This window comes from Ranitomeya variabilis, chromosome 5 (genome assembly GCF_051348905.1).
Source record: "Ranitomeya variabilis isolate aRanVar5 chromosome 5, aRanVar5.hap1, whole genome shotgun sequence".
Classification (NCBI taxonomy): domain Eukaryota; kingdom Metazoa; phylum Chordata; class Amphibia; order Anura; family Dendrobatidae; genus Ranitomeya; species Ranitomeya variabilis.
Genome location: NC_135236.1, coordinates 495,988,915 through 496,002,862, shown reverse-complemented (window position 1 = coordinate 496,002,862; position 13,948 = coordinate 495,988,915). Strand labels below are relative to the sequence as shown.

Genomic DNA, 13,948 nt, shown 5'->3' with positions numbered 1-13,948 from the left:
AGGTCTGAATGAGTCCATGACAATGGCTATTCAGATTGATAGGCGTCTGCGGGAGCGCAAACCGGTGCACCATCTGGCGGTGTCTATGGAAAAGACGCCAGAAAGTATGCAGTGTGATAGAATTCTGTCCAGGAGCGAGCGACAGAATTTTAGACGGAAGAATGGATTGTGTTTCTATTGTGGGGATTCTACTCATGTTATATCGGCATGTTCTAGGCGTACAAAGAAGCTTGATAAGTCTGTTTCCATTGGCACCATTCAGTCTAAGTTTATTTTGTCTGTAACCCTGATTTGCTCTTTGTCATCCATTGCCACGGACGCCTATGTTGACTCTGGCGCCGCTCTGAGTCTTATGGATTGGTCCTTTGCCAATCGTTGTGGTTTTGATTTAGAGCCTTTGGAGACTCTTATTCCTCTGAAGGGGATTGACTCCACCCCATTGGCTAATAATAAACCACAATACTGGACACAAGTAACCATGCGTATCAATCCGGATCACCAGGAGATTATTCGTTTCCTGGTACTGTATAATTTACATGACGATGTGGTACTGGGATTGCCATGGTTGCAGTCTCACAACCCAGTCTTGGACTGGAGAGCAATGTCTGTGTTGAGACTGGGGATGTAAGGGTATTCATGGGGACGTACCTTTGGTTTCTATTTCGTCGTCCATTCCCTCTGAAGTCCCTGAGTTCCTTTCTGATTATCAAGACGTCTTTGACGAACCCAAGCTTGGGTCGTTACCTCCGCACCGTGAGTGCGATTGTGCCATAGATTTGATACCGGGTTGTAAATATCCAAAGGGTCGTTTGTTTAATTTGTCTGTGCCGGAACATGCTGCTATGCGGGAATATATAAAGGAGTCTTTGGAAAAGGGACATATTCGTCCATCTTCTTCTCCCTTGGGAGCTGGGTTTTTCTTTGTCTCAAAAAAAGACGGCTCTTTGAGACCATGTATTGATTATCGGCTTCTGAATAAGATCACTGTTAAGTATCAATACCCATTGCCATTGCTTACTGATTTGTTTGCTCGTATAGAGGGTGCTAGGTGGTTCTCTAAAATTGATCTTCGTGGGGCGTATAATTTGGTGCGGATCAGGCAGGGGGATGAGTGGAAGACCGCATTTAATACGCCCGAGGGCCACTTTGAGTATTTGGTCATGCCTTTTGGTCTTTCTAATGCCCCTTCAGTTTTCCAGTCTTTTATGCATGATATTTTCCGCGATTTTCTGGATAAATTTATGATAATATATCTGGATGATATTCTGATTTTTTCTGATGACTGGGACTCTCATGTCCAGCAGGTCAGGAGAGTTTTTCAGGTTCTGCGGTCTAATTCTTTATGTGTGAAGGGGTCTAAGTGCGTTTTTGGAGTCCAGAAAATTTCCTTTTTGGGGTATATTTTTTCTCCCTCTTCCATTGAGATGGATCCCGTCAAGGTGCAAGCTATTTGTGACTGGACTCAGCCCTCCTCTCTTAGGGGTCTTCAGAGATTTTTGGGCTTTGCCAACTTTTACCGCCGATTTATTGCTGGTTTTTCGGATGTCGTTAAACCACTGACTGATTTGACCAGACAAGGCGCTGATGTTGCTAATTGGTCCCCTCATGCTGTAGAGGCCTTTCAGGAGCTTAAGCGCCGTTTTGCCTCTGCCCCTGTGTTGCGTCAGCCTGATGTGAATCTGTCTTTTCAGGTTGAGGTTGACGCTTCGGAGATCGGAGCTGGGGCAGTGTTGTCGCAGAAAGGTTCCGACTGCTCCGTCATTAGGCCTTGTGCTTTCTTTTCTCGCAAATTTTCGCCCGCAGAGCGGAATTATGATGTTGGGAATCGGGAGCTTTTGGCCATGAAGTGGGCGTTTGAGGAGTGGCGCCATTGGCTCGAGGGGGCTAGGCATCAGGTGGTGGTATTGACTGACCACAAAAATTTGATTTATCTTGAGACTGCCAGACGCCTGAATCCTAGACAGGCGCGCTGGTCTTTATTTTTTTCTCGCTTTAATTTTGTGGTGTCATACCTACCGGGTTCTAAGAATGTTAAGGCAGATGCCCTTTCTAGGAGTTTTGACCCGGACTCTCCTGGTAATTCTGAACCCACAGGTATCCTTAGGGAGGGAGTAATTTTGTCGGCCGTTTCTCCTGATCTGCGGCGGTCCTTGCAAGAGTTTCAGGCGGATAGACCGGATCGTTGTCCGCCTGATAGACTGTTTGTTCCGGATGATTGGACCAGCAGAGTCATCTCTGAGGTACATTCTTCTGCATTGGCAGGTCATCCCGGAATTTTTGGTACCAGGGATTTGGTGGCAAGATCCTTCTGGTGGCCTTCTCTGTCACGAGATGTGCGAGTCTTTGTGCAGTCATGTGACGTTTGTGCTCGGGCCAAGTCTTGTAGTTCTCGGGCTAGCGGACTGCTGTTGCCCTTGCCTATTCCTAAGAGGCCTTGGACACACATCTCGATGGATTTTATTTCAGATCTGCCTGTTTCCCAGAAGATGTCTGTCATCTGGGTGGTCTGTGACCGTTTCTCTAAAATGGTCCATTTGGTTCCTCTGCCCAAGTTGCCTTCTTCTTCTGAGTTGGTTCCTCTGTTTTTTCAGAATGTTGTCCGATTGCACGGTATTCCTGAGAATATTGTTTCTGACAGAGGTACCCAATTTGTGTCTAGATTTTGGCGGGCATTCTGTGCTAGGATGGGCATAGATTTGTCTTTTTCATCTGCTTTTCACCCTCAGACTAATGGCCAGACCGAGCGGACTAATCAGACCCTTGAGACATATCTGAGGTGTTTTGTCTCTGCTGACCAGGATGATTGGGTTGCTTTTTTGCCATTGGCAGAGTTCGCCCTCAATAATCGGGCCAGTTCTTCCACCTTGGTGTCCCCGTTTTTCTGTAATTCGGGGTTTCATCCTCGATTTTCCTCCGGTCAGGTGGAATCCTCGGATTGTCCTGGAGTGGATGCGGTGGTGGAGAGATTGCATCACATCTGGGGGCAGGTTATGGACAATTTGAAGTTGTCCCAGGAGAAGACTCAGCGTTTTGCCAACCGTCATCGTCGTGTTGGTTCTCGGCTTTGTGTTGGAGATTTGGTGTGGTTGTCTTCTCGTTTTGTCCCTATGAGGGTCTCTTCTCCTAAGTTTAAACCTCGGTTCATCGGCCCTTATAGAATATTGGAGATCCTTAATCCTGTTTCTTTCCGTTTGGACCTCCCTGCGTCCTTTTCCATTCATAACGTTTTTCATCGGTCGTTATTGCGCAGGTATGAGGTACCTGTTGTACCTTCAGTTGAGCCTCCTGCTCCGGTGTTGGTTGAGGGTGAGTTGGAGTACGTTGTGGAGAAAATTTTGGACTCTCGTGTTTCCAGACGGAAACTCCAGTATCTGGTCAACTGGAAGGGTTACGGCCAGGAGGATAATTCTTGGGTCAATGCATCTGATGTTCATGCTTCTGATCTTGTTCGTGCCTTCCATAGGGCTCATCCTGGTCGCCCTGGTGGATCTGGTGAGGGTTCGGTGCCCCCTCCTTGAGGGGGGGGTACTGTTGTGAATTTGGATTCTGGGCTCCCCCGGTGGCCGCTTGTGGAATTGGACTTGTCATCCTCTTTCCTGTTTCACCTGATTCCATCAGTAGTGGGTGTCGCTATTTAAGCTCATTTCTCTGGTGGTTTCTTGCCGGTCAACAATGTTATCTGATGCCTCTCAGTGCTTGTTCCTGCTTCTGACAACTACTAGATAAGTTGGACTTTTGTCCATGTTTTGTTTTGCCTATTTGTTCCAGTTCACAGCTGAAGTTTTGTTACTGTGTCTGGAAAGCTCTCGTGGATCAGGGATTGCTACTCTGGCGTTATGAGTTAATGCCAGAGTTTAAGGTAATCTCTGGATGGTGTTTTGTTAGTGTTTTTCTGCTGACCATGAAAGTATACTATCTGTCTTCTGCTATCTAGTAAGCGGACCTCAAATTTGCTAAGACTATTTTCCTGCTGCGTTTGTTGTTTCATCTGAACTCACCGTCATTATATGTGGGGGGCTACTGTCTTCTTGGGAATATTTCTCTAGAGGTGAGCCAGGTCTTATATTTCCCTCTGCTAGCTATTTAGGTCTTAGGCCAGAGCTGGGCATCTAGCGATAAATAGGAAATGCTACCTGGCTATTTCTAGTTGCGCGGCAGGCTTAGTTCATGGTCAGTATAGTTCCATCTTCCGAGAGCTTGTCCCTCTATAGGCTTGCTGTGATCTCTGCCTGCAGAGATCATGACAGGAGGGTATATCTGCATCTCCAGAGATACCAGCTTGGCTAAACAAATCCTTATACAGACCAAGCTGGACAAGACAAAAACATGGCAAAGAACTGAACAATAAGGCCACAGCATGTGGACAGCAAAAACCAAGGCCAGAACTTATCTTTGTTGAAATGAACAGCAAAGCAGGAGAGACCAGGCAGGGATGTGAATCCTCCAGGAACAATGGACAACTGGCACTGACTAAAGGGTCAAGCAAGACTAAATAGCCCAGTCAGGATTGCAAAAAGTGGAAACACCTGATGAATGCTGCGATCCAGAGACAGCAGCACTACCACTTATAACCACCGGAGGGAGCCCAAGAGCAGAATTCACAACAGTTACCTCTCCACTCACTCCCTCCTAGACCCTTCACAGTCCGGCTTCCGCCTCCTACACTCGACAGAAACTGCACTCATCAAGGTGACCAACAACGTTCTGACAGCAAAGTGTAACGGTGACCACTCTCTGCTCATTCTTCTCGACCTCTCTTTTGACACTGTTGACCACCATCTCCTACTCTCTAGGCTCTAGTCACTAGGCATTAAGGAAACTCTCTCCCGGTTCTCTTCCTAGCTTTCTGACCGCTCCTTCAGTGTATCATTCGTTGGCTCCACTTCGTCCCCTCTTCCTCTCACTGTCGGGGTACCTCAGGGCTCAGTCCTTGGCCCACTTCTCTTCTCTCTACACGGTCCCAATTGGACAGACCATCTGCAGATTTGGCTTTCAGTATCATCTTTATGCCGATGACACACAAGTATATACGTCATCCCCTGACCTTACTCCCGCTGTAATACAGAACGCCAGTGACTGTCTGTCCGCAGTCTCCGACATCATGTCCGCCTTCTATCTGAAACTCAACCTCAACCTCTCCAAAACTGAACTTCTTCTGCTCCCACCGTCTACTAACCTCCCTAAACCTGACATTTCCCTCTCTGTGGGTGGCACCATAATAACACCCCAGCAGCAGGCACGCTGTCTAGACTCTAGGTGTTATGTTTGACACCAATCTCTCCTTCACTTCCCATATACAATCTCTTGCCCGCCCGTGCCGCTTACACCTAAAGAACATCTCTAGAATCCGCCCTTTTCTCACCATGGAAACAACAAAAACCCTCACTGTTGCTGATACACTCCCGCCTGGACTACTTTAATGCTCTACTAATTGGCCTCCCCGTTATTCGACTTTCCCCTCTCTAGTCTATCCTTAATGCAGCAGCCAGGGTCATCTACCTGGCTAATCGGTATTCGGATGCAGCCGCTCTTCGCCAGTCGTTACACTGGCTGCCCATTCATTACAGGATACAATTCAAAGTACTTGTTCTCACCCACAAAGCTCTCCACAGTGCGGCACCCCCTTACATCTCCTCCCTCATTTCTGTCTATGGCCTAACCGACCTCTGCGCTCTGCAAATGACTTTCGACTAACCTCTGCACTAATCCGTACCTCCCACTCCCGACTCCAAGACTTCTCCCATGCTGCGCCAATCCTCTGGAATGCTCTACCCCAAGAAATTATGACCATTCACAATTTGCATAGTTTTAGGCGCGCCCTCAAACATATTTGTTCAGAGCGGCCTATCACGTTCCCTAATCAAAGTAATTTTATGTGTAAGGGCGCGTGTGTAGCCCAATTCACTATCTCCATCTATCCTCCACCCTCCAAGCTCCTGTACTTTGCAGCTTCCCCAGCTCATTGTAGATTGTAAGCTCTCACGAGCAGGGTCGTCTTATTTCTCTTTAATTATTGTATTGTTAATGTTGTTACTTATGACTGTTGCGTTTGAAACTATCAAACTGTAAAGAGCTGCGGAATATGTTGGTGCTGTATAAATATAGATTATTATTATTATATCACTTCTGTGTGGTACATTATGACTGTCAGCAGCACTCCGTTACGCCTCTCCCTGTGAAGCTCTGCCCACTCTTAGAAAATGATGGGGCTGCAGATGGGACTAGTGCAAAACGTGGACAATTGCCTTTAACCCCTTTCTGCCATCAGATGGAATAGTACGTCCGATGGCAGAGCCCCCGGGACATGTCTGGTGTTTTGAACAGCTGACTTGTGCCTGCAATAGGCGCGGACGGAATCACAGTCCGCCTGTGCCTATTAACAAGTTAAATGCCACTGTCAAACTCTGACAGCGGCATTTAGCATTTAAGCGCTTCTGGCCAGAAATTTGCACGCCGGTGACCCCAGTCACATGATTGGGGGTGATCGGTGCGTTGGCATAACAACCAGAGGTCTCCTACAGACCTCTATGGTTGTTGATGCCAGATTGCCGTGAGTGCCACCCAGTGGTCAGCTCTCATAGCAATGCTGTCATCCTACTATATAGAGGCGATCTGAACATCGTCTCTATGTAGCAGAGCTGATCAAGTTGTGGCAGATTGTAGCCTCCCATGGAGGCTGTTGAAGCATGCCAAAATAAAAAAAAGTTTTAAAAATATGAAAAAAATATAAAAGCTTAAATCACCCCCTTTTCGCCCCTTTCAAAATAAAGCAATAATAAAAAAAAAAAATCAAACCTACAAATATTTGGTATCGCTGAATTCAGAATCACCCGATCAATAAAAAAAAGGATTAACCTGATCGCTAAACGGCGTAGCGAGAAAAAAAGTTAAAACGCCAGAATTACGTTTTTTGATCACCGTGACATTGCATTAAAATGCAATAACGGGCGATTAAAAGAATATATCTGCACCAAAATGGTATCATTAAAAACGTCAGCTCGGCACGCAAAAAATAAGCCCTCACCCGACCCCAGATCATGAAAATTGGAGACGCTACGGGTATCGGCAAAAATTTTTTTTAGCAAAGTTTGGAAATTTTTTTCACCACTTAGATAAAAAAGAACCTAGACATGTTTGGTGTCTATGAACTCGTAATGTCCTGGAGAATCACAATGGCAGGTCAGTTTTAGCATATAGTGAACATAGTAAAAAAGCCAAAAAAATGGTGGGACTGCACTGTTTTTGCAATTTCACCGCTCTTGGAATTTGTTTCCCGTTTTCTAGTACACGACATGCTAAAACCAATGATGTCGTTCAAAAGTACAACTCGTCCTGCAAAAAATAAGCCCTCACATGGCCAAATTGACGGAAAAATAAAAAAGTTATGGCTCTGGGAAGGAGGGGAGCGAAAAACGAAAACGCAAAACATGCTGCGGTCATGAAGGGGTTAAAAGCATTAAAAAGCCAGTGGAATGGAGAGTGCAGGAGGGACTCCGGGAAGCAGCTCCAGGCCGCCCTGCCAGTGATGAATGTCTATATTGGAGGGGGGTTTCAGGCCCTCGCTCCAGCGCCTCCATTCTAGTCACCTCAGCACTGAACAGTCTAGACTGGAGTCACGGCTAAAGTGAGGTCCTGAAAAGATCACCTCCACTCTAGACGCAGCCCTCCTGTCATATCCAGACAGTGTAGTTCACCCCTCTTCCTCACAATGGCTCCTCCCAGTCACGTGACTAACCACATGGTCATGACATCATGAAGGTCCTTTAGCCGAGCAGAGAGCAGTGATACCTGCTGCTGTGTGCGGGGAGCAGAGCGCCCGTCACTGCGGCCACACACAGCGCGCCTCCCGCCCGTCACTGCGGCCACACACAGCGCGCCTCCCGCCCGTCACTGCGGCCACACACAGCGCGCCTCCCGCCCGTCACTGCGGCCACACACAGCGCGCCTCCCGCCCGTCACTGCGGCCACACACAGCGCGCCTCCCGCCCGTCACTGCGGCCACACACAGCGCGCCTCCAGCCCGTCACTGCGGCCACACACAGCGCGCCTCCCGCTCCTTCCCGGCTCCTTCCTTCCCCGCCCGGTCTCCCCGAGTCACGTGACAGTGCTCCCACCAGGACCACGTGATGTCATGGAGCCGGGCCGCATCGTACATGTAGGTCGGGGGACGAGGTGTGAGGGAGGTGGGTGCAGTCATGTAGTCGGCAGCTTCCCTTGTGTCTCTGTGTATCTCCTTATCCATATGTAGCACGTGGTGGCTGCTTCCTTATTTAGAGGAACAGGTTAGAACGAATTCATTATGTTTCTACATGTACAGGAGTATTCATTAGGTGTAATAATAGCAAATACCTCTAATTAGAAAAATAGTATAGTTTTTCTGATGAGCTATGTTGCTTACCCCATGTGAAGGGCATTGCAGTGGCTTAGATAGCCTGGTTATGACCTCTAACAACTGTCAGTAGTGGTCGTAACCATGGATACCTAAGCTACTGTAATGACCTGCACATGGGGTAAGCCACAGAGAATCAGAAGAACTACACTACATTTCTAATTGGACGTATTTGCTAGTATTATTACACCTACTATATTTTGGGATAGGATGCTGGGCATGGGAATACCCCTTTAAAGGGAATGTTCACTTTTAATAAGACCTGATTACTGGGGAGGTGTGGTCTTGGATCATACTGGTCAGTGATGGGCACAGATCGGAGCTGGTATTGGCTACGGTGGTGCCCACTGAGGTCATCTCTTATTCTCCACATCTAAGTCACCAGTGTTGGACGTCTGCACAACCCCTTTAAGGGCCGCTCAGACCAGCGTGCTTCTGGTCCATGGAAGCACACACACATATTGTAGCAGTGCACAGGGGTGTTCTCCACACAGCATGGACTATTCTAGTCTCTTTGACCAAGATAGCGCCCCCGCCAGGCCGGTTTTAGTACAGCAGCGGCTAATTGTTGGTTTGGTAAGTGATGTAGACAGTCCGGACCGGCCGACCATAAGCGAGTTCACGACATTTGGCTTTAAAAGCTCCAGACTGTCTACAGTCATGGGGGAAACGAGTGGGAGCCGCCAGTACCAGGATTGGTTCCTCTGGGTGATACTTTTCGCCCCAGTTTTCATGGATTAGGCCTCAGATGCTTCAGGCAGGTGGAATCTGTATATATTACATCCTCATGTAATAGATGCAGGACAGGAAACCCTTCACTTTATAGCTTCCTAAGAATAAGTTTGAAGTTCTCCCCCATTTCATGGGTCGCCCACCAGGTCCCAGAATGGGGCTTTGAATCCACACCTCCCTGATGCTGAGGGTCCTACGTCTGACTCCCTCCCCATCTTTAGAATGGAGTCCTGAATGGAGCAGAGGTTGCTTCTGTGCACCGTCCCACCATTTATTGTCCAGGGGACTGCCGGAGAAACACTCCCTTAGAGAATGAATACTGCCCTCGCCTCTACTGCGTTCACACGGACTCGTCAGTGATTGGGAGATTATCTGCTCTCCTTATTCTCCTGAATGTGAAGCACCATGGGACCAGATCCTCATCACCTCCATTGTGAGTGGGTACACCATGCGGATATACAGTTGTGTGAAGATTGTTTGCCCCTTCCTGATTTCCTATTCTTCTCCATGTTTGTCACACTTAAAGGGGTTGTTCACTACTAGGACAACCTTTTCTAAAACTATATGTTTGGCCCCGATAAAATAATGAAGCCTGTACTCACCTGCCATGCCGGCTCCATTCCTGCGGTGTTGGCTCTTGCGGTCCCCGGGCTGTGACGCGGTGGAATGACGTGTGATGGCCACTTGACTGCAGTTGTTACTGGTAAGGGTGGCCCAACCAGTTATTATCTTTGTCTCATATTTAAATTTGTTTGGTGATCTGAAATATTTAAGTGTGACAAACAAGGAAAAGAATAGGAGATCAGGAAGGGGGCAAACACTTTATCCCACACCTGTATTCTGTACTTGGTCCAACCAGGCCTCTGGAGAGCTGAGATCTCACTGATTGTTCTTCTGCACTTCAGTCCCCTGTGTGACACTGATTGTGTGTTTGGTTAGAATGAATAGGATATATATTACATCTAATAAACCACAACTGTTTTTGGCCAACAGATGGTTTTTCAGAAAGCACTGAGACTTTTGGGTGGAAGAACACCTTTCTACAACCTATGGAGGCCTAAGTTCAGACCGTCGTCTACATCTCCTTGTATGGACAGAAGTGAGCACATGGCTGGCGTGTCACACTGCGGACCCCTGTCTACAAGCAGTGGTCCTAAGACTGTAAAGAGGTTGTCTATGGAAGGCAATATTGCAGCAGGGAAGTCCACTTTCCTGAGAATGTTATGTGCCGCCCAGCGGGAATGGACTTTAGTGTCTGAGCCTCTCGGGAAGTGGCAGCATGTCCATTCTGCTTCCCATCAGGATGTGGACAACTTACTGCAGCTCTTGTATGACGATCCTGCCCGCTGGTCGTACACCTTTCAGACACTGTCCTGTATGAGTCGCTTCAGAGCCCAGATTGAGCCGCCTCCCGAGCATTTGCTGAAGCAGAGGGAACCCGTACAGATATTCGAGAGGTCGGTGTATAGTGACAGGTTCGTTTTTGCCAAGGCTCTTTTTGAACTCGGCCATTTAAATGAAATTGAGTGGACTCTGTATCAGGACTGGCACTCTTTCTTAATAGAGGAGTTTGGCAAGAAAGCTGCCTTGGATGGAATAATCTACCTGCGAGCAAGCCCAGGAAAGTGCTTTGAGAGACTCCAGAAGAGAGCACGGAAGGAAGAAAAGACGGTTACTCAAGACTATCTCCAGAAGCTGCACGATCAGCATGAAAGCTGGCTGGTAGAGAAGTCTACAGAGGTCCATCTCCAGCACATTCGGGACACTCCCGTCCTTGTGTTAGATGTTGATGAGGAATTTGAAGACAATCCATTAGTTAGTGAGCATCTATGTAATAAAGTCAAGGAGTTTGTTGTCAGTCTATAAGTTTGATTGTTATTTATGTGACCATTATATTTGATAAAGGCTAAAACTAGCCATTGTGTCATCTGAGAAGTGGTGGACCGGGTGCTAACATCACCACCCATCCCTAAAATCGGGGCAAAGCGCGAAGAGACAAAATAGGGCGTCCATGCAAGAACACTATATGGGAATTGTGCAGTCGAATAGTTTATCATAATTCACCTCTTTATGCGATGATTTGGAGGGGGAAGTGGCCCTGTAACTTATTGGGCCCCTGTGCGCCTGCACAAGTTGCACCAATAGTATGTCTGCCCTGTGCAAATTAAAGGGTCTGGTTTCTGTGACCTTTAGTTTTTGCTCAGAGCAGGGTTAGGATTCATTTCAGCGACTGACATTTCACGAGACAAGTTTGTGACACTATAGATGTTATTTTTTTTCCAGCTCATCCGTTGCAGTGGAGATTTATTCTCATTGTTGCTTTCTATTTTTGTGATGTATTATTTATATATATATATATATATATATATATATATATAATCTATATAATATTATATTTATATAAAATTGATTATTTAGGTAAAAGATTGTATAATTATTCTTATTTCAAGGTTAACCTTAATAGTCTTAAGACAAACTTGTTCTAAATTTTATGGAGCTTTTCCTAGAGATCGTCAGTGGTATTAATATACTTTTTTTGTGGATTATTCCGCCTGCTAAGGGCTAATTCACACAACTGTATCCTGTTTGTATTTTACTTTCCTTGATATGACTACAGTTCCGGTCTCGATCACTGGTCTCCTAATCTGAGCAAGCAGTGTCATCTATTGTCTATGAAGCTGTTGGTTCAGGTTGGGCGGGGAATTAACTAAAATAGTAGAAATTCAGCGCTATACGACTGTATGAATAATTCCTCATTGGGCTAATTTAACAGCACATTGTAGCACCAGCTCCATTAGCTGAATAAATGCTCTCAGCACCATGTCGTTGGGGGATATTTGTATTGCCAGATAGCATTGTCCTAATATTTAGGAGGATGTGATTCCACACTGTGTTTTTAAGACATTACCGCTTAATCCTCAGTGGGGAACCTGCTGTGTTTTATGGGACATTATGGCTAGGTTCACAAGAAGGGGCAAGCCCCCAAATCCATGCTGATGTATTATTTGAATGGTAATAAGGAAGATTCTATTAAACTGGGGTCAGTCAGCAAAAAATGACTGTTCAAATCAAGCACAGGTGCTGGGTGCACCTACCCCACCTACTTCCATTGCATACATCTCCACCTCCCTTTTCCTTGATTGACACCTATTGCATTGCAGGAGCCAGATAGGGTGGAGATAGATTGAAAACAAGTAGGTGGGCTGGTCCATGTCAGTCGCGCCAAGCACCAGTGCTTTGTTTGAACAGTCATTTTGTACTGACAGCCATCTTTAAAGAGACAGAACATTGAAAATCTACAAAAAAAAATAAATAAATACATCCAAGCCGTAGCCATGAAAATGGTGACCAATCTGTGCACCAGGTACTTTTATTCATGTATTGGTTAAAAAAAGCTTATAGTACAAGATGCAGGTTTTGCGTTGTTTAATTGCTAGATTCTATATTGACTTTCTCTGTATTTGGATGACTAGATTGCATTTTTTGTACTTATGCTATGCTATGTATATATACTATGTCAATATATGACATATTTATTAGTTGCTGAAAAGAAAAATTACCATAAACGTACAATAAACAACCTATTGATGTAAATCCTTAAGGTTTTTTTTACCCTTTCATGGTGTCGCAGGTTTTCACCGCAGCAAATAAGTATCATATTGAAAAGGTACAAATGTAACTTCAGTGGTTTCCAAGAAGTCATGACGTCCAGTTCTTTGGTCACCTGACCACTGAGGCCCCCGGTTGCAACAGTCAGGTGATTGGAGCAAGAAACCATCTGGTGCACATCAGGTGATCACTTTAACAGTAAGATTTTGTTGCAGTCATCAGTTATGTTAGTAAAGATGATTTGCAAATTGCTTCCCTAAAAGGCCTTTTGATGTCTGTGCGTGCAAATTGTGTTTTCAGAGAGGAAGAGAACTAGAACTCTAGTGCCACCTAGTAGCAATCCTAACAGTCAATTTCGACCCTTTAACAAGCTCGTTAAAGGGTCGACATTGTTAGGATTGCTACTTCCAATAGGTGGCACTAGAGTTCTAGTCCTCTTCCTCTCTGAAGAGACAATTTGCATATTTCCCAGAGGAGCATTGCGGCTTTAAGTCTCCTCATCTCGACATGCTTCATTCTTGGATCGATGTCTGTGCATAAATTTACACTGGCAGATTGCGACCATTAAACTAAGGCTGCATGAAAGTCAATTGGTAATCATTAAATAACTTGTTTACACAGTCCAGCTGCACTTTCATGCCGATGTCTATGGCTGTAATAAATCTAAAATTAGCTTGGTTGTGTTACCTTGGACAATCGGGACATTCTGCTTTTAACTACTCTACAGTGAGATCAGGCTGTTTGTCATATGTCTCACACAGGAGTAGCCTGTTCTAAGCAGTGGTGGGGGCGTGTTCTTCTTTCCCTTAAGTGTTGCTGTCTTCTTATGATTTGTCAATGTCATACAGGGGGAAGAAGTACACGCCCCCATTGAAAACTGTCCGATAACACTCACATGGACTTACTTGATTTCTGATAACTGCCACGGAAAAGTGAAATAATAAAAACACAACAGGTTTTAATCCACCACGCAGCCACTATACATTGTGTGTCCAGTTCAACAGGAAACATTTTGTAAAAGGTCCTCTTCAAATCCATCAGAAATCTGCAGCATGACCTCAAGTAAATATTGAATTCTCCTGATTGATGGATTTTGTAAAACATGATTCACATGCAATATACTGTTGTACTGCTGTGTGATTCAGGCACATATAAACTATGTATATACATGGCCTCCGGTCAGTGCTACGATACCATAAGGTTGTATTAAATGCACAA

The 13,948-nt window shown here is 45.8% G+C and overlaps 1 protein-coding gene across 5 annotated transcripts; it reads left to right on the top strand.

Moving 5' to 3' along the window:
• The first annotated feature begins 7,742 nt into the window (after positions 1-7,742).
• LOC143776346 (deoxyguanosine kinase, mitochondrial-like) lies at positions 7,743-13,024 on the top strand. 5 transcript variants are annotated; one of them, XM_077265629.1, is made up of 2 exons: positions 7,743-8,155; positions 10,115-13,024. In XM_077265629.1, exons 1-2 carry the CDS (start codon positions 8,132-8,134, stop codon positions 10,985-10,987), a joined length of 897 nt encoding a protein of 298 aa, XP_077121744.1. In that variant the 5' UTR covers positions 7,743-8,131; the 3' UTR covers positions 10,988-13,024. The 5 variants fall into 5 exon arrangements, with proteins under 5 accessions (XP_077121744.1, XP_077121746.1, XP_077121745.1 ...); XM_077265631.1 differs by having other exon boundaries at positions 7,743-8,183; XM_077265630.1 differs by having other exon boundaries at positions 7,743-8,282.
• The last annotated feature ends 924 nt before the right edge of the window (positions 13,025-13,948 follow it).